The sequence below is a fragment of the Hylobates moloch genome, unplaced genomic scaffold, assembly GCF_009828535.3.
Source record: "Hylobates moloch isolate HMO894 unplaced genomic scaffold, HMol_V3 SCAFFOLD_6, whole genome shotgun sequence".
NCBI classification, from domain to species: domain Eukaryota; kingdom Metazoa; phylum Chordata; class Mammalia; order Primates; family Hylobatidae; genus Hylobates; species Hylobates moloch.
The window spans coordinates 117,542,345-117,561,469 of NW_026652281.1; the positions used below are offsets into that span (position 1 = coordinate 117,542,345).

At 35.0% G+C, this 19,125-nt stretch overlaps 1 protein-coding gene across 15 annotated transcripts in view; it reads left to right on the forward strand.

Annotated features, from left to right (window-relative positions):
* ANKHD1 (ankyrin repeat and KH domain containing 1) overlaps positions 1-19,125 on the forward strand; it is a 140,987-nt gene that overhangs the window by 76,955 nt on the left and 44,907 nt on the right. For 12 of the 15 annotated variants that reach the window (XM_058439909.1, XM_032158077.2, XM_032158087.1 and 9 more), the window contains 5 exons: positions 2,426-2,513; positions 4,975-5,102; positions 5,453-5,596; positions 6,830-6,932; positions 16,369-17,127. In XM_058439909.1, the coding sequence (XP_058295892.1) occupies positions 2,426-2,513; positions 4,975-5,102; positions 5,453-5,596; positions 6,830-6,932; positions 16,369-17,127 (1,222 nt within the window). The remainder of the gene's footprint in view (positions 1-2,425; positions 2,514-4,974; positions 5,103-5,452; positions 5,597-6,829; positions 6,933-16,368; positions 17,128-19,125) is intronic. The other 3 variants (XM_032158079.2, XM_032158089.2, XM_032158090.2) reach the window with 3 other exon arrangements.

Genomic DNA, 19,125 nt, shown 5'->3' on the forward strand with positions numbered 1-19,125 from the left:
ATGTTGTAAATATAGAGTTGTGGCATTGTTTTATCAACTTTTTTCAAATGTGATTATGTTATTCAAAACTAAAGGAATGAATGTATATTTATTTATAGAGAGGAAAATAAAATAGGTAGCTTTTCACCCCTTTTATTTCAGGAATTATATTACTATGTTGAATTTTGAAACGACTTGGTGTGAGGATATTGGGACTGTACTTTCTGATTTCTTGTCTTTTAACAACTGTGGTAATATTTTAAATATACAGAATTAACAGTTATTTTTTAAAGTTTATTCTAAATCAAGGCTGAAAGCTTTGAAATCATTTGTCTTTGCCATTACGGGAGCTAATTATGTTGATATGACCTAACTATGTTGATCACTGCCAGGCTTAAGAAATAAGAAAAAGAAAAGGGTAAAGAAAGGATAAGTGACATTAATATTGCCCAACTATGTTCAAAATAATAACATATCAGTTGCAGATAATCAATGTCTTACTCTCGGGTTTAACTACTACTCTTAATTTCTTGTTTAGTTGACTTTCCTTTCTCTTATTTACCTAGTAGAAAATAATAAAAACTTCAAACCTCAGTGCTATGAGAGGGAAGATTTGAGAGTTCAGTTATGCTTAGTTTCCTGCATGATTAAACAATATTTAATCACTCCATTGTTTTAAGCATTATGTGTACAGTGGCGAGCAAAAAAAGACAAGATCATTGCTCTCATGGAGCTTACCATTTAGTGGAGGAGACAGGTTAGGTAAATATAATACTTACACAGACTAAAATATGATTGCAGTTTATGAAGGAGAGGTTCATAGAGATGTATGTCCATAATAGGAAGAGTGATTTAGTCAGGAAGTTCAGGGAGGTCTTCCTTGAGGAAATAACACTTGACTTGAGATGTAAAGGATGAAAATGAGTTAGTGGAGGAAAAGCATTAAAGAGAAGAGAGACCAGTATGTGCGAAAAAGTTGTGAGGCAGGAAGGGAAAAGACAAGTTGCTAAATGGGCAATTTATTTCCAGGATGTGGTTGATTGTAATGATAATTCAGAAATAAGTTGGATAGAAAAACTGGACAAACAACTTTCTAGGTCTTTCCGAGTAAGGTCTTTGTGATACGTATTCAGTTTTATTTGAAGTAAATTGCCAGAATGTTAGATTTACCTAAATTTGAATGTGAATTCAAGATCTATTCTAAAGCCAGATTATTTTGGCATTATCTATAGTTATTCATTTTTCCAAAATCTAGAGTTAAAAGATTCTTATTTCATTAACATGTATAACAATTAAAAAGTCAAAGCATAAAGTAGTTTTTTTAGTAGGTTGAGTGATACTACACTGTCAAGATTTTTTTTTAAACCTATTTTAGGGAGGAATTCCTATCACTTTTCTGTGAGGTTTCCATTGAGTTGACAGTCTACTCATTTCTTATTGTTGTTTTGCCTGAGTTGTAGATCAGGGTAATTAAAATGTAAATAGACTAAATTGTATTCTACTGGGAGAGCACATATTTTAAATTGATCATGTGGTAATTATAGGATTTTCAGAGTTAATTAGACGAATATAGCTGAAATAAAGCCTTAACTTAACCACCAGTCTTTATCAATTTTTTCTTAGTAATAAAACAGAACCAGAACAACAGAAATTCATGTTTGCATACATAATGAAAGAGGGGATAGGTAAGAGAACTTTTCAAAGAAGCAGTATATAAGCTACATTTTAATACTTAGATGAATTTAATGAGTTCATAATTCTCCCAACAGACAGTATTACTCACCATATAAGCAAGCTCCTTTTAGTGGCATTTGATGTGAGGCATGCATGGTTAAAAACTGTTTTATCATTCATTCCTGTTGCTGGCAAGCTTCCTAGAAAGAACAATCTTTCTGCTATTAGGAGTTGTATCTTTTGCCTTTGACTATTCAAGTATTTAATTTCTACTTAAAAAAAAAAATCCACCCATTGGTATATTTTTCTTCTTCATTTTTCCGTTACTCCTAAAATACCATAGTGTTTTTCTTCAGGGAATCATTTGCATCCTTTGATAGTGCTTTTATTGGCTTCTGCTATAAGATCAAGATTCTTCTAATCATTTCACAGGACTGAGGTTCCTTTTTCACAATCCAGATAAATAGTTGGGAAACATTTTTTAAAACTTAGAAAACTGCAGTGATTTCTCTTTGGGAACCAAACAAAACATTAATATTATCTTTAATGGTTATTACTTGGTATGCAAAACTGAACTTGCCCTTAGAAAGTTAAATTATCTAGTTTGGACTGAAAATCCTGTATATTGGGGGAATTGAGGTAGGTGGTATAAAGTGTCTACAATGAGTAAGTATATTAAATCCTCGTTATTTCTCATTTCATCAGTACTGTTTTTAAAATAGATGGTTAGACTGTTGGCATTGATGGATTATTTTTTCCATTTCTTTAACAGGAACATGAATCTGAAGGTGGAAGAACACCTTTGATGAAAGCTGCAAGAGCTGGTCATTTGTGCACTGTGCAGTTTCTTATTAGCAAAGGTAAAGAAAGGGCAAGTGATCATTTCCAAGAGGCTTCAGTTTATGGGAAAAAAAATCCTAAACTGTTGCAATTTATGTTATGGCTACTTTACCTACAGTAAAGTATTGTATTTTTGCCTTTTGTTATTGTATTTTATTTAGTAAGCATAGAGTTTGTGAGTTGTTTACTGGGAATTTTCTTTATTAGTTTTGAATTTTTAGTTTTCATCAACCAAGCAACATGTGGTTGCTCCCAACTTAGAAAAGCCAAATGTAAAATGTCCCACTATGATTAGGTGGATATTCAACAGCCAATGATGAGTCTGTTCTGCTGGAGATGTGGGTGGAGGACAGAGAGTAAGTCTGCTACTGTGGTACTTGTTTGTGGTACAGTTGAATTAACTGAGTTTGTAAGGATCTTATTTATAATTTTTATATTTCTTTAGAAATTCTATTATTAGAATTATATTTATTTAGGCAAAAAATTTCAACTGATGGATGAAGAATTAGCTTAAGACTGTTTACTGCAGAAAAATAAAATGCTGTGGAACCAATGTTAGGTTTAACCATATGTAATTGTCATGTTATGAAACAAAAATGGTAATGTCAGCAGTTTCATTTGGTTCAGCCTAACTCTTTGTATAGTGTCAGAAATACTGTGGCATATAATGAAACATCCTAGGATAGGATGATAAAAATACAAGGAAGATTCACTCAGGAGGTATTATGTTATTAAAATAAAAACTGTATTTATATTTTAATAGATTTCTGACATTTAGTGACATAAAAAATGCAGGGTAAGGTTTTATCATTTTTTTTTTTTTTTTTTTTTTTTTGAGAAGGAGTTTCACTCTTTTTACCCAGGCTGGAGTGCAATGGCGCAAACTTGGCTCACTGCAACCTCTGCCTCCCGGGTTCAAGTGATTCTCTTGCCTCAGCCTCCTGACTAGCTGGGATTACGGGCATGCACCACCATGCCTGGCTAATTTTGTATTTTTAGTAGAGACAGGGTTTTACCATGGTTGGCCAGGCTCGTCTCAAACTCCTGACCTCAGGTGATCCGCCCGCCTCGGCCTCCCAAAGTGCTGGGATTACAGGCATGAGCCACCGCACCTGGCCAGATTTTATCATTTTAAATGTACTTGTTTTCTTCTGAATTGGAGAAAACTAGGTTTATTTTCTTCATACTGCATTTTCGCTGCCAAGTAAGGCATATCTTTACATAATATAGTCTGTAAAAGCCGTTAACCTCGACCACACAGAAATAAATAGATGGATAACCTCTGGAGTTCTCTTATGCTTCTTTACTAAAGAGAATACCTAATCATACCCAACAACAACCTGCTAAGAATGTAATCAGGCTTGTTAGGAATAGGAACACATCGATTATATCCTTTCTCCGTTAAATAATCCTGTCATCTAAAATAATTTCATGTTGCTAATCTCAGGATGTTTATTGCTGTGTTTTACCTTTCCCAAAAGGTACTTTTATGCAAGTTAGGATTAGATTCAGCTGGATATTTTCTGAAAATTAGACAAACTGATAGTAGTAGTTTTACCCACCAACTTATTTTTCTCTTAAATAAGATAGGTAGAATTAAGAAGGAAGAATGAATATTTCTATAGTCTTAACTTTCTAGTTGAGATCTTTTGGAATTGTTAAAGGTAGCTGAACTAAAGTCATTTTTTCCGGGGGTCAAAAATAATTTATCAAAAAAGAAACTAAGAAAAGACTTTGCATTTAGACATTTTTCAGGTCATGTTATACACAGCTATTGAACAACTTGCCTTTCAGATAACATATCTGGATAATATTCTGTCTTCTCTCCATATCCAGGTCCCCTGACTCTTAAAATACACAATATGAAGAATTATATATCTCTTAAACATTGCTTAAAAAAATCTGTTTTCTCTACTTTTGAGACCTGGCTATATTGCCACTTTCTAGTAGGTCAAAAATGTCTTTGAAACATTTTGAGTTATATACAGTGGTGTTATTTGATGCTTACATTAACCTGTATATATTTATTAATCTTAGTCTTCTAGATTTCCCATTTTAAAAGTGATATTGAATGAACGAACTACAGCTTCATGCAACATTGTGGATGAATCTCACAAATATAATATTGAGTGAAAGAAGCCAGACGCAAAAGAGTACATTGTATGATTCCGTTCATATAAAGTTCAAAAACTAAAACCAGTTTGGAAGTCAGGGTAGTGGTTACCATTGGGAGGCTGGGTAGTGACTGAAAGGGAGCACAAGATGGGGCTTTTGGTATGTGGATAATGTTCTGTTTGTTCCTCTGGGTGCTGGTTACACAGGTGTGTGTTCATTTTGTGAAAAAAATTCAAACTATACACTTATGATTTGTATACTTTTTTGTATCTACATTATACTTCACAAAAAATTTTTAAATGATATTGACTGTGAACTGGCTTGATTTCAACCTTTGCTAAGATCGCAATTTATTTTTCTTCAAAGGTGCCAATGTTAACAGGGCTACAGCCAATAATGATCATACAGTAGTGTCGCTGGCATGTGCAGGAGGCCACCTGGCAGTTGTTGAGCTTCTCTTGGCTCATGGGGCTGACCCTACTCATCGACTCAAGGTAGTCTACTTAAAAATAAGTAAACAGGCTGTGTGCGGTGGCTCATGTCTATAATCCCAGCACTTTGGAAGGCTGAGGCGGGTGGATCACTTGAGCTCAGGAGTTTGAGACTAGTCTGGGCTACATAAGGAGACCCCATCTCTATTAAAACACACACACACACACACACACACACACACACACATATGTATGTGTGTGTGTATATATATGTAAATAATATGTGTATAGTTATAAAAATATGTTTGATCTATCTTAGTGCTTAGTATTTAATACTGTTTAAATGAGTTTTGATTTTGTATGAGCTGCTAAGAAACTATAAAGAATTAATTATCACGGCAATTCTTTTTCAGGATGGTTCAACAATGCTCATTGAAGCTGCAAAGGGTGGCCATACTAATGTAGTTTCTTATCTGTTGGATTATCCAAATAATGTTCTGTCAGTTCCTACCACAGATGTGTCTCAGCTCCCTCCACCTTCTCAAGATCAGTCTCAGGTAAAGTAAAATGGAGCTTGTTTGTTAATATAAATATTCTTCAACATGATTAGAAGTTTTTGTTTAAAATCAGTTTTAAGCAAAATGGACTTGTTTTTCTTTTCTGTTACATATTGAGAAAATCATGATTCTAAATTCTTTAGGATTTATTTTCTTTAAAGGTACACTGAAATTTGTTATTGCCTTATTTATTGAGAATAGCAGTTTTTAAAAACCACTTAATATCAAATATAAACATAAGTATTCTAAGTTGTTATCTTATTACAACTAGGTTTTTCAGGATTTTTTATTTGTTTTTTAACAAGAGAATCAAGAGAAAGCTTTTTCTTTTTTCTTTTGTTTCTTTTGAGATGGAATCTTGCTCTGTTGCCCAGGCTGGAGTGCAGTGGCATAATCTCAGCTTACCACAACCTCCGCCTCCCAGGCTCAAGCGATTCTATTGCCTCAGTCTCCCAAGTAGCTGGGACTATAGGTGTGCGCCACCATGCCCGGCTAATTTTTTGTATTTTAGTGGAGACAGAGTTTCACCATGTTGCCCAGGGTGGTCTCAAACTCCTGAGCTCAGGCGATCTACCTGCCTCGGCCTCCCAAAGTGCTGGAATTACAGGCGTGAGCCTCATGCCTGGCCGAGAAAGCATTTTCTTAATAACTCCCAAGGTAGTATTAATTATCCTAGAGATAGTGACTTTCGTCAACCGTGAAAGTATAGGTAACATAAGCGCTAAAAGTTCATTAAAGTGACTTTTAAACCTACCTTAAATTACGGAGAAAATATAGAGATTTTACTAGTATGTTATGTTGGTGAAATCTAAATTCTTTTCTACAAAGTCATCCTGAAAACTGCTAGCATACCCCAATTCAAGAAATATATTACATTTTTGTTTTCTTTTGATCCATGTAGAATTTGAACAAGGGTAAATTGGCTAGTGGATAGTGAATATGTGACTTGTACCCCTAGCTACAATTGGAACCAGCAAGGCGTTCTATTCAGCAAGGGAGTAATGTTATTTCCATTTAGCTTAAAATCATTGACTATTTGTAGATTCCCTGACTGTCTAATCATTAGTCTCAAAAATTATTGCTTGGTGAAAGCTTTTTTTAAAAAAAGCTTAAGGAAACAAAAGTGCATTTGGTGGTATATGAAGATAACCTAAAACAGGATATCTGTTTCATTTATGGGCCTTTGTCTTATTCTTTGGTCTGAGATGATTTTTTTCTGAGTTGACCTTTTAGGTTCCACGTGTGCCAATGCATACACTTGCCATGGTTGTACCTCCCCAGGAACCTGACAAAACTTCACAGGAGAACTCTCCTGCCCTTTTAGGAGTGCAAAAAGGTTAGTTATTGATTTATTTTTCTTAAAATGGGTATTTTTTCAGCTAACTGATAAATCCAGAAATGTACTTTAATGATACAGAGTTACTGTGTACCCATGGCTAATTGAGGTAGATAATTCTGACAAATGCAAATAGTCTTACTATCAAAAACCAAAAAGACATAAGTGTTAGGAAAAATGACTTTTTATTTTTTCCTGTTAACATACTGATCGATGTAGCTTTCATCTGGCACAGATGAAAATACTTAAGAAACAAGCCGAGTTCTTGATTATATTTAAGTAACCATAGTTTATCAGACATTCATTTTTCATTTGATAATTCTTTAGCTAACCAATAGTATATGAAGAATAAAAATGCATATTTGCTATCTAGTTAAGTCTTTGTAACATTTATTCAGTTAATGAGTGAGAAGTTTAAGAATTACATTCAGTTGCATTTGTGCAATGCTGAATATAGTAGATTATCATCTGTCACTATGTGAACCTGAACAAATAACTATCAAAATAAAATGTATACAAGTAATATACAAATGACTATTAAGAAGGAGAGTATACTACTTAAAAAAACTCAAGTTTATGAGCTCTGATATATTTCTGCTGTCTTTATATTTGTAAATGAAAAGTACCTTCATGTATAAATGTACCTTCACTTCATAATTATGTATAGTTGTAATATCTGAGTTTTCTGAAATAAAGAAAATAGTTAATATGTAGGATGTTTAAAACTATAAAAACAAACTTATGAACATAGTTCATTTAGTGTATGATAATCAAGCCCTAGATATTGAAATCACAATGAGGCATGTAAGTGTATATTAATATCTGTAACACTGATTTAAGAAAAGTTGGTTTGGGTTGACTCTTATAGCAGCAAACAGAAACTTCTTTCAAATTATGCCAATTTTAGTAATTTAAAGTATTGGGGGCCTTCACCAGGGCTAAACTATTAATTTCAGAGATGAAATATCTGTAGTCTCTCTGATTTAAGCTAATTCTGGCAGTTTTTCATGGAACACCTAGCTATTCAAAATTTTCCTGCTGTTTTTAATCTTAACAATTAAAAAGCAAATTAAACATGCATCCATAAGTATCATAATCAGCTGATATTTAACCTTTAGTAAAATATTTAAAGCTAAATGTCTCTGTTTTTGTTTTTTTTTTTGAGGGGGGGGTGTTTATTTGGCTAAACCTTATAGAGGACTGCAGTAACTTTGGCTTTGGAAGCTCAGTACTAAATAAGAATCATTGGCCGGGCATGGTGGCTCATGCCTGTAATCCCAGCACTTTGAGAGGCTGAGGCCGGTGGATCACTTGAGGTCAGGAGTTCAAGACCAGCCTGGCCAACATGATGAAACCCCATCTCTACGAAAAATACAAAAAATTAGCCAGGCGTGTTGGCATGTGCCTGTAATCCTAGCTAGTTGGGAGGCTGAGGCAGGAGAATCGCTTGAAGCCAGGAGGTGGAAGTTGCAGTGAGCTGAGTTCAGGCCATTGCATTCCAGCCTGGGCAACAAGAGCAAAACTCCGTCTCAAAAAAAAAAAAATCATTTAAAAAAATATAGGCCCCGTGTGGTGGCTCACGCTTGTAATCCCAACACTTTGGGAGGCTTAAGCAAGTCAATCACTTGAGTACAGGAGTTTGAGACCAGCCTGGCCAACATGGCAAAATCCCATCTCTACTAAAAATACAAAAATTAGCCGGGTGTGGTAGTGTGCACCTGTAATTCCAGCTACTAGGGAGGCTGAGGCATGAGAATCACTTGAACCCGGGAAGCAGAGGTTGCAATGAGCTGAGATCTTGCCACTGCACTCCAGCCAGGGTGATGGAGTGAGACTCTCAGAAAAAAATTAGGGCCAGGCGCAGGGGCTCACACCCATAATCCCCGCACTTTGGCAGGCCAGGTGGGCAGATTGCTTGAGCCCAGGAGTTCGAGACCAGCCTGGGCAACATGGCGAAACCCTGTCTCTACAAAAAAATACAAAAGTTAGCTAGGAGTGGTGGCACAAGCCCATAGTCCCTGCTGCTAGGGAGACTGTAATGGGAGGATCACTTGAGCCTGGGAGACCGAGGCTGCAGTGAGTCATGAGTGTGCCATTGCACCCCAGTCTGGGCCACAGAGCGAGACCTTGTCTCCAAAAAAAAAAAAAAAAAAAAACCAGAAAAAGAAAAAAATTAGGCTATCTGCCGTGGCTCATATCTGTAATCCCAGTGCTTTGGGAGGCCGAGGCAGAATGATCGATCAGCCTGCCCAGCATAGGAGAACTTGTCTCTATTAAAAAAAATTTAAAAATTAGCCAGGCATGGTTGCCTGTGCCTGTAGTCCCAGCTACTCAGGAAGCTAAGGCAGAAAGATCGCTTGCACCCAGGAGCTCCAGGCAGCAGTGAGCTATGATTGTACCACTGCACTCCAGCCTAGGCGATAGCCTCAAAAAAAAAAATAAATAAATAAGTAACACAGATCCACAAAACAATCAAGAAATAAGCTAGATAGAGTGTATGCCAAGAGGAAATAAAAACATTTTAAATTTAGGTTTAATATGTAAGTAATCTGAGATGTTTAGGTAATGATTTTTTAAGTTTATACTCTAGTGAGTAACCATATTTTTGCTTACTGAAATATCTTGGATTATTTAGTTATTTTCTGCATTTTGATGTTTTATTACTTACTAAATAGTATAAACATGAACTACCTTTCTAAGGAATCTTTCATTTTACTAAATTATCAGGGTTATCCCTAATTAACATTTGTATTTAGATCACTTGGGCACTTGCTACTGCTATCAACCAAATGGCATTGGCAATCTAACAGTTATTTGTGTGGGATCAAACTGCGATAATGCATTGTGTTAAAATGTCATGTTAGTATAAATCATGCATATCATAGAATATTATGTTGCTATGAATTAGGAAAAATCATTTAATTATGGAAAAGAACACACTGAATTACCAGGATAGGAAAACCTATCTTAAATAAAGACTTAACTTTTTTTTATACTTAAAGCTCCTTTTTCTTCTCAAAGCTTCTCTTTTATGTCTCTGGAAAAGCTCCCTTGAGTGATGAAATTGCTGTTTGACCCTTTTGTTTTTGTTTCCTCTAAGTCCATATATTATTTCTGTGTCGTGTATGTGATTAGGGATGGACAAAGGGTTCTTATTCTCTAGGACTCTCTTCTTTTCCTCTTCCAGCAATCATCTTTTCAGGTTCTTATAACATTTTATTCCTGTCTGTTTTCAGTAAATCTTTTTATTATTCATATCCTCATCCTTTTAAAAATGTATTAATGCCCATAAATCTTACCCAGGTGTTTGATATATGTTCTACTCAGATATTATTTTCTTAATGCCCCATGTGTACCAGTTGTACAGGCTCCGTCCATCTTGATTCATATCCTCCTGATTTAGGCAACTTGATCTCACTTGTCTGTTGTTGGTTTTCAAGGATTCAGGATTCTAGGTGGCATCTAACAGAGGCCTCAGAATCACGTCCATAAACAAAATATGAAACTGTGAGTGACATTCTCAGTTTTCTAGCGTTATTTAACTTTATTACCTGCAGTTACAAATATTCAGATGGGAAAGGATACATAAGTAATGTAAATCCGTTGCCTTGTTGTTATAGCTGGTTCTACAGAAGTTTTAAGAGAAGATTCATTTTGATCTTTTGCAAGTTGTGTAACTTAGAATTAATCTGCTGCAAAGCATTTAAAATTATGTCAGGATAAACAAAACACATCTTTTGTGTATACCTCAAGCCCTCCTGAGGAGTAATTTCCTTTTCTCTGAAATTCTAGAGTACTAACATTGGATCTTCCTTCCAGTTCTTGTCACTTTTGCTTGCTCCCCTCCCCTTGGGACCTCAAGTGTAGAGGGTTGAGTTAATCATACTCAATTTCTGGTGCTTTATCACCATAATTTCTCTCGTTTCACTTATTCCCTTTTATTTCTCTTTCCATTCCCCTGCTTCCCCCATACATAATCATTTCAATATTTGATGTGTATATTCTTTTGTTCTTGTAAATTCTTATAAAATATTTTTTATATGTGTCTGTATATATGTGTGTGTGTGTGTGTATATATATATTTTTGTTTGTTTGTTTGTTTGTTTTGTTTTGTTTTGAGACAGGGTCTCACTTTGTCACCCAGGCTGGAGTACAGTGGCACAGTCTCAGCTCACTGCAGCCCCAACCTCCGAGGTTCAAGCAATCCTCCTGCCTCAGCCCTGCAGGTAGCGGGGACTACAGGTGCCCTGCCACTACACTTGGCTAATTTTTTGTATTTTGGTAGACAGGGTTTTGCCATGTTGCCCAGGCTGGTCTTGAAGTCCTGAGCTCAAGCGATCTGCCCACCTTGGCCTCCCAAAGTGCTAGGATTACAGGTGTGAGTCACCACACCCGGCAATTACCTTGTATTTTTAATTTACATAAATAGTATTCTGCTACAGATCTCATTTTGTTTTTCCTTTGTTTACTCAATACTGTTTTTAAGATTTATCCACCTATCTCTAGATTGTTTCTACCTATAGCATAGTGCTTCACACCCTGTATATACTCCATGTTTTACCTGTCATTTCTCCCAGTGACAAATATCCTGAATAGCCTCTATTTTCTCACCCCCACTAACAATGCTTTGATGAAAATATTTGTATAGTCCCTTTATGGATCTATATAAGAATTTCTTTGGAACATCATCTCCCCACTTAGACTGTAAGCTCCTTAAGGGCAGGGTTTATGTTGCTTATCTTTATATGGTCTACTATGCCTTGCTTGTATTAGATGTTTAAGTACTTATTGAATAAATTAATGAGTGCGAGGCTAAGAATATAGATTATTTTGAAGGCAGAAGACAATTCTTAAGCATTTTTAAGAAAGACATTGTGATTAAAGAGATGTTTTTAAAAAGTAATCAAGAAGTAGCATTCTAGAATGGTGGGAATGAGATTGAAAACAGAAGTGTAAATGTAAAGTAAGAATTAAATTGGCATGCTGCTTTTATATGTTAGAGTTGCTTTTTGGAGTAAGTGACATGAAAAGTTCTCACATTTTTATATCAAATCATTAAAATTATATAGAAAAATTGTATATACAGTAAATGGTATTGAGTATTCCTCTGGAAACTTTACTGCTAATATTCTTTAGTCACTTTCCATTACATAATCATTCTTATATGGATTTACACATGCCCAAATTTGATAATATCTTTTAACATGTAACTGCTTATAGTAATAGGAAGAAGATTGAATTAATCTGTTAACATGTAACACAGATGTTTGTTTGGACACCCTTGGTTAAGTGATTGCTATGTTAAAATGTATAATGTGTCCTGTTTGGGAAATTTTGAGATGAATATTTAGACGTAAAGGAAAAATAAGTCAATTCTAGGTTAGTGGCTTTCATTTTTGACTATGACCACAATAAGAAACATTTTATATTGAAGCCCAGGACACATCATACATCTGTTTATCAAAACAGAAATTCCAGTGGATAATAAACACTCTACTACATTTGATGCACTGTGTTATTTTTAGTTATACTTTTTCAACCTGATTTTCTATTTGAGATCCAGTTGGGAATGCTGTTTAAAAATCATTCTAGTAGGGTGCTGTGTGATGATGTAAGCAAGGGAATTACAGAGCAAGGTTTAAGTTTTATAGACAAAACCAAGTAAGGAAATATGATCCTTCTGTATATCATGTTTTTTTTCCCACTGGCCATTATTTTTCCATTGTACAATGCACTAGTTATTTTAGACACAAAAATGATTGATAGGATTAAGCTCAATCCAATAAAAAACTAAATATTTGGCAAATATATGTCCACCTCATTCCTTCACTGCCAATAAAAAAAATAAAGGCCATGTTTAAGCTGTCACTAGATCATGGCTTCTACTGCAGATTTTTTCTAGTTTTGTTAATAGAGGGAAAGTGAGAGGCAAAGGAATAGGATAGAAACCAAACCAAAAAGATGAAATGGCGACTTTACCTATATTTCTTTCTTTGAGACGGAGTTTTGCTCTTGTTGCCCAGGCTGGAGTGCATTGGCACAATCTCAGCTCGCTGCAACTTCTGCCTCCTGGGTTCAAGCGATTCTCTTGCTTCAGCCTCCTGAGTAGCTGGGATTACAAGCATGCACCACCACACCAGGCTAGCTAATTTTACATTTTTAGAAGAGACGGGGTTTCTCCGTGTTGGTCAGGCTGGTCTAGAACTCCTGACCTCAGGGGATCCACCCTTCTCGGCCTCCCAAAGTGCTGGGATTACAGTTGTGAGCCACCGTACCCGGTCACCTATATTTCTAAATAGTACTTTATGATATCATTCACTGATACCAATGAATAGATTTCTTTGTATCTGACACTGGAAGCTGTTTGAAGGAGATAGAACCCTTTTATTTTCTGGTATCTTATAATACTACTTACTACCTGTTGAAAATTTTGTTGCTAAAAGAATACTTGTCATAATCTCTACCCAGAAAGTATAGATGTTGCTTTACTTTCTAGGACTAATTAGGTGACATTATCTGTTTTTCACCAATCTGTTTTATTCTTGATGTTAGAGCTTGTGTTAGTGCTTTGATGTGTCTTTAGGCAATTCCACTAACTCCATGGCTATTTTGAGATGAACCACTTTTTATGCATCATTTTTGCCGTCATCCATTTTTAATGCTACATACGTTCTGGGCTTATAGTTTGTCTATTCATAAGTTACTCTTAGTAATCTTGTGTTCCACACTTCTTGCATATTATTTGTTAACAAGATAGACAGGGCCATTCCTATCTGTTACTGTCCTCAAAATTCTACTCTTATTTTGGATTATACTAAGTATAAAGATTTTAAATCTGTGAATGTCCAATGGGGTCATAACATAATTACTAACCAGTCTGGTTGATGTTGAACTCTTACCTAGTTTTCCTGAATCTTAAATACAAATTGCTTAGTAGCTATACAAGGGTGTTTTGAAACTAATGGATGTTTAAAGGACCATGGACCATTCAGTCTTTGTAGAACTTCTAAATGTACTCGAGTGATGTCATTGAATTTATTACATGACTGAATATTTCCTTGTTATTGTTGTGGATTTGTACATTGCTATTTGTGACCATTTACCTTCCTTTTCTTGTTGATTGTCATTAGGCACTTTAAACAAATACTGTAAATCAAAAACAGGGACTCCTATATGGTCTTAGGAAAATAATAACAAAAATAAAATAAATCTAATGGCTTTTGCTCTGAAAGAATAAAGTCTTTTTCTATCATTTTGCTCAGATAGAAATATAAATTCAGCAAGTCTGAGGCTGGAGAATTACTTTAGGCCAGGAGTTCAAGACCAGGCTGAGCAACATAGCAAGACCCCATCTCTTAAAATTATATATATATAAATTGAATATAGACAGTGTACTTTGCAATTTAAGGAATAACTAAGCCTCTGAAAGTGATTGCAGTGATATTGAAATTGTGGTCATCTTACCTTATTAGAGACAGTATGTAGGGGAAAACTTAGACTTTTTTAGTAATGACACGTTGCATATGTTTGAGCTACCTGCAGTTTTGAGGTCTCTATTCTAGCAAAAAAGTAGATGAATCTCTAATTTTTTTTTCTTCAGTAGTTTTGTCACCCCTTTGAAATTCAGAACATTTTATGTCTCTAAATGACCTTTTTTCCTTTGGACTTGAGAATCATTTTTAATACAATGGATGATTTTATTTTAAAAATTCCCAAATTACCTATGTTATTCATATATGTTGACTGCAATTCAAAATAATAGATAACTTTTTTCCCAGCTTTTTTCAAACAGTTTTATTGTTTAATTTACATACCATAAAGTTCCCTTGTTTTAAATGTACAATGCAATGAATGTTAGTAAATTTACTGAGTTGTGTAACCATCATCACTATCTAGTTTTAGACCATTTCCATCTCCCCAAAAAGATCTCTTATGCCTGTTTGCAACTGATCCTCATTTTCACTGTTATAACTTCAGGCAGCTACTACTGTCCCTGTCTCTATAGATTTGCCTTGTCTCTGTAGATTTGATATGAGTGGAATTACACAATGTGTGGTCTTTTGTGTCTAGCTTCTTTCACTTTGTATAATGTTTTTGAGGATCACTCATGTTGTAGCATGAATCAGTAGTTTGTTCCTTTTTGTTACTGAGTAGTCCTACTTTATTTTATTTTATTTTTTTTTGAGATGGAGTCTCGCTCTGTCGCTTAGGCTGGAGTGCAGTGGCGTAATCTTGGCTCACTGCAGGCTCCGCCTCCCGGGTTCACGCCATTCTCCTGCCTCAGCCTCCTGAGTAACTGGGACTACAGGCACCCGCCACCATGCCTGGCTGATTTTTTGTATTTTTAGTAGAGACAGGGTTTCACCATCTTAGCCAGGATGGTCTCGATCTCCTGACCTCATGATCCGCCTGCCACTGCCTCTCAAAGTGCTAGGATTACAGGCGTGAGCCACTGTGCCTGGCCTAGTCCTACTTCTTCTAAACAAGATTAAGCCTTAGATTTGCCTCAGAGTAGGTATTGTACGTCAAAAAATTTATGTCCTTCATTTCATGTCCAGATTTTAGGATTATTAATATTGATAATTATTCTTCAGCTGATTTGTTATGAAGGAAGGAACTTAAGTGTAATTTAAAACCTTAAAATAATATACATTGCCATTGTTTGTTAACATATACTGTCAGTATGAGTAACCCTAAATGGGAAGTCTGATTTTCTCCTAGGATCATTTATTGTTTCTCTCATAGACAGAATTTACTTGAAGTGTTCATTTAAATGCAAGTTGTCCTTTGCATAGTAAGTTTAACAGTGTTGCAGTACAGATGTGTTAAAGGTATATTTAATGGAGAATTTTAGACATGTCTTGAAAAAACTGATTTCACATTGTATTTCAATATAAGAAGAAAAATATTTTGACTGAAAAACACTATCCCCTACTTTGATCTGTAAGTTTTGGTCTTTTGCATTAACTCTGCATTGCTTGCAGAGTTAATATTGCTAAAAGAATGATTGTTCTAAATGGGCAGTTAACATTTCTGGTATTTTCAGTGCTATTTTGATACTGCTTTAGATGTGGTATTCTTTAAAAAGTCCAATCTAATCAGCAGAATTCTGAGATTCTCGCCTCTTCGTTTTCCTTTTCCCTGCCCCTGACTTAATTTCCAAAATCCTCCTATCCTAAAGAGTAGATTTTTAAAACTTCACAGTTTTTGAATTAGCAACATCCTAGTTTGTGCTGCGTGAAATAGATGAGTATAGGCTTTAACCTGCCTAACACTGGTGTGACTCTGAACATTCATTCTATAACATTAGTTATAAGGGTTTTGGGAGGGAGGTCCGTGTGTGTGGGAGGGGAGGCTGGTTTCTTTTTTTTTTTTTTTTTTTTTTTTTTTTTTTTTTTTAGCATGGCACTCTTTCAAACATTTTTCATGTGCTTAGGTACATCCAAGCAGAAGTCCAGTTCCCTCCAGGTAGCAGATCAGGACCTACTGCCATCTTTTCACCCATACCAGCCTTTGGAGTGCATAGTAGAGGAGACTGAAGGCAAGCTGAATGAACTGGGACAAAGAATTAGTGCTATTGAAAAAGCACAGCTTAAGTCACTGGAGTTAATTCAAGGTGAACCTCTGAACAAAGATAAGATAGAAGAACTTAAAAAGAACAGAGAAGAGCAAGTCCAGAAGAAGAAGAAAATATTGAAAGAACTGCAGAAAGTGGAAAGGCAGTTGCAGATGAAAACACAGCAGCAATTTACCAAAGAATACTTGGAAACCAAAGGTCAGAAAGACACAGTGTCTCTACACCAGCAGTGCTCTCATAGAGGAGTCTTCCCAGAAGGGGAAGGAGATGGTAGTCTCCCAGAGGATCACTTTTCAGAGTTACCTCAGGTTGACACAATCTTATTTAAAGATAATGATGTTGATGATGAGCAACAGTCTCCACCATCGGCAGAACAGATCGATTTTGTCCCAGTCCAGCCTTTATCATCTCCACAGTGTAACTTTTCCAGTGACTTAGGTTCTAATGGGACAAATTCTCTTGAACTTCAGAAAGTATCAGGTAATCAGCAGATTGTAGGACAGCCTCAGATTGCTATTACTGGACATGATCAGGGGCTGTTAGTTCAAGAACCAGATGGACTAATGGTTGCAACTCCAGCTCAGACGCTTACCGACACTCTTGATGACCTGATAGCAGGTGGGTTAAGAAATATATCTGTAATAATTTTTCTTTAATCTGTGTGCTCAACTTCTTTATATACCCCTCCAAAAACGTAGACTTTGTACTTTTTCATTTTAGAACTATCTTTGTAAAATTACGCATTTCTTGAAGTCTTTTGGAAGTGAATTAACTAAGCTCAATAGCACTAACACACAAAAGTGTGTTTCCCCCTCTTCTTTTTTGTCATATTGCAAAGGCAAAGAAATAAAGTTGCCACAATCCTTTATTTTAAACCTTTGGTATCAAAACCACCATGTGCTGTGACTTGGGTAGGAGATCTCAAAGTAGAATTTCTTTGTAGGCTTTAGAAGTATTCATATAAGATTATACTTAAAATTTTCCTGCTGTTGATTTTCATGTCTGGAAATTTTAAATCACACAGCTTTTTTAATTTATAATTTTATTAGATCAACTTACTTATTTCCAGTTAAATGGGATGTTCAGAGAAAACTAAGTATTCCATATTATAATATTTGTGGTTAGAAGATAAGGTGCATTAAAATTATTGTCACTTGATGATTTTAAGATTGGGATTTTTGCATTAACTTTCTTAATGAAAGCACACAACCACACCACACACACACACACACACACACACACACACACACACACAGAAAAAAAGGCCTGATAACCTTGAAGTATATGTTTCTGTTTATTGTTGTGTGGAAAATTACAACTAGATATGAAATGAGGTGCACAAGTTTACTTTCCCTTTCATTGTCCTTGCAGCAGTGGGAAAACAGTGCAATTAATCATTTACCTTCCTAAAGATGGCTGGTGAATGTATCACCTCCATGAGAGCCCAGTTCAGAAATGCAGCCAGAATGGCTGTTGACAGTGGATGAAGACCAAGAACTAAGATGTAGCTGGAGTGATATTCAAAGGCAGGCCAGTCCTCTGTCTCTTGATTGCAACATTTTTTTCCTTACTGTTGTCTGTTGCCTCTTGTCATATTCTCCTCCCCTTCTCCCATCCCAATTATGCTATCTCAGTTTCCTTTCTTCTTCTGTGAGCCTTTAGTCTTCCTGATCTTTACTGAATCTTTTTAAATGTGGAATAAGATTATTGAAATCAGGAATTTTATTGGGCATGTGTTTGACTTCCAATGGTTATAGAATTGTGATACTGCCTTTGAGGCTCCTCTGATATGTAATAGGTATCATTGTGCAGAGGAGGAATGTCTTAGTTTTCTTAAAGAAAATTAAAATTCTGGGAAATATTTTAAGGAGTTAGGCTCTTTGTTCTTTAATTTGGGTTTTTATATCTTCAGTTGGTAGACACAAATTAACTTTGTGTTATTAGCATTGAAAGTTGTTATAAATTGTGAATAAATTCTTGTAGTTCATTTGGAATTCTAATTTATAATCTGGATAAAAACAGATTTTAGAATGTGAAGTATGATTACGAATATTAATGATGAAACTGGTGAACTGGGAATAACATTTTTAAGATGTAGTGTTCTGTAACTAGCATTATAATGTTCCTAATTAAGTGCACAGTTTGTAGTTATGAAATCTGTGTTACTGATCAGTTATGTTAGAACTTTTTTTTTTTTTTAAAGAATGTAGAAACAGCTCTAAAAGGAACTTGTGTTAAGGAACATCAAATTTTATTTCACTGAAGTAGTTGTTAAATTAGTCTTTTACAAAGTTTGCATGAAACAGAAAATTGGCTTAGAAATTATCTTTTAATTATATATAATATTAATATAAACAAAATTTAATTTGTGTTAAACATTAATACCTACCACATTGTACAATATTCTTTTATTAATAAGTTTTACATTTTAAATCAGCCAACAAGTACAAAAATTATCTTCATGTAAAAATTTCCGTTTTTATGAAGGTTATGTGTTTTGAACTATATGGCAGTAATTATATTTTCTTTATTCAAGATGATGTACCTGTCTTAAATTTAAATATTATATTTTCCTAAGTCAAAGTTTGTCTTAATTTTCTTAGTTGAAGGTAAAAT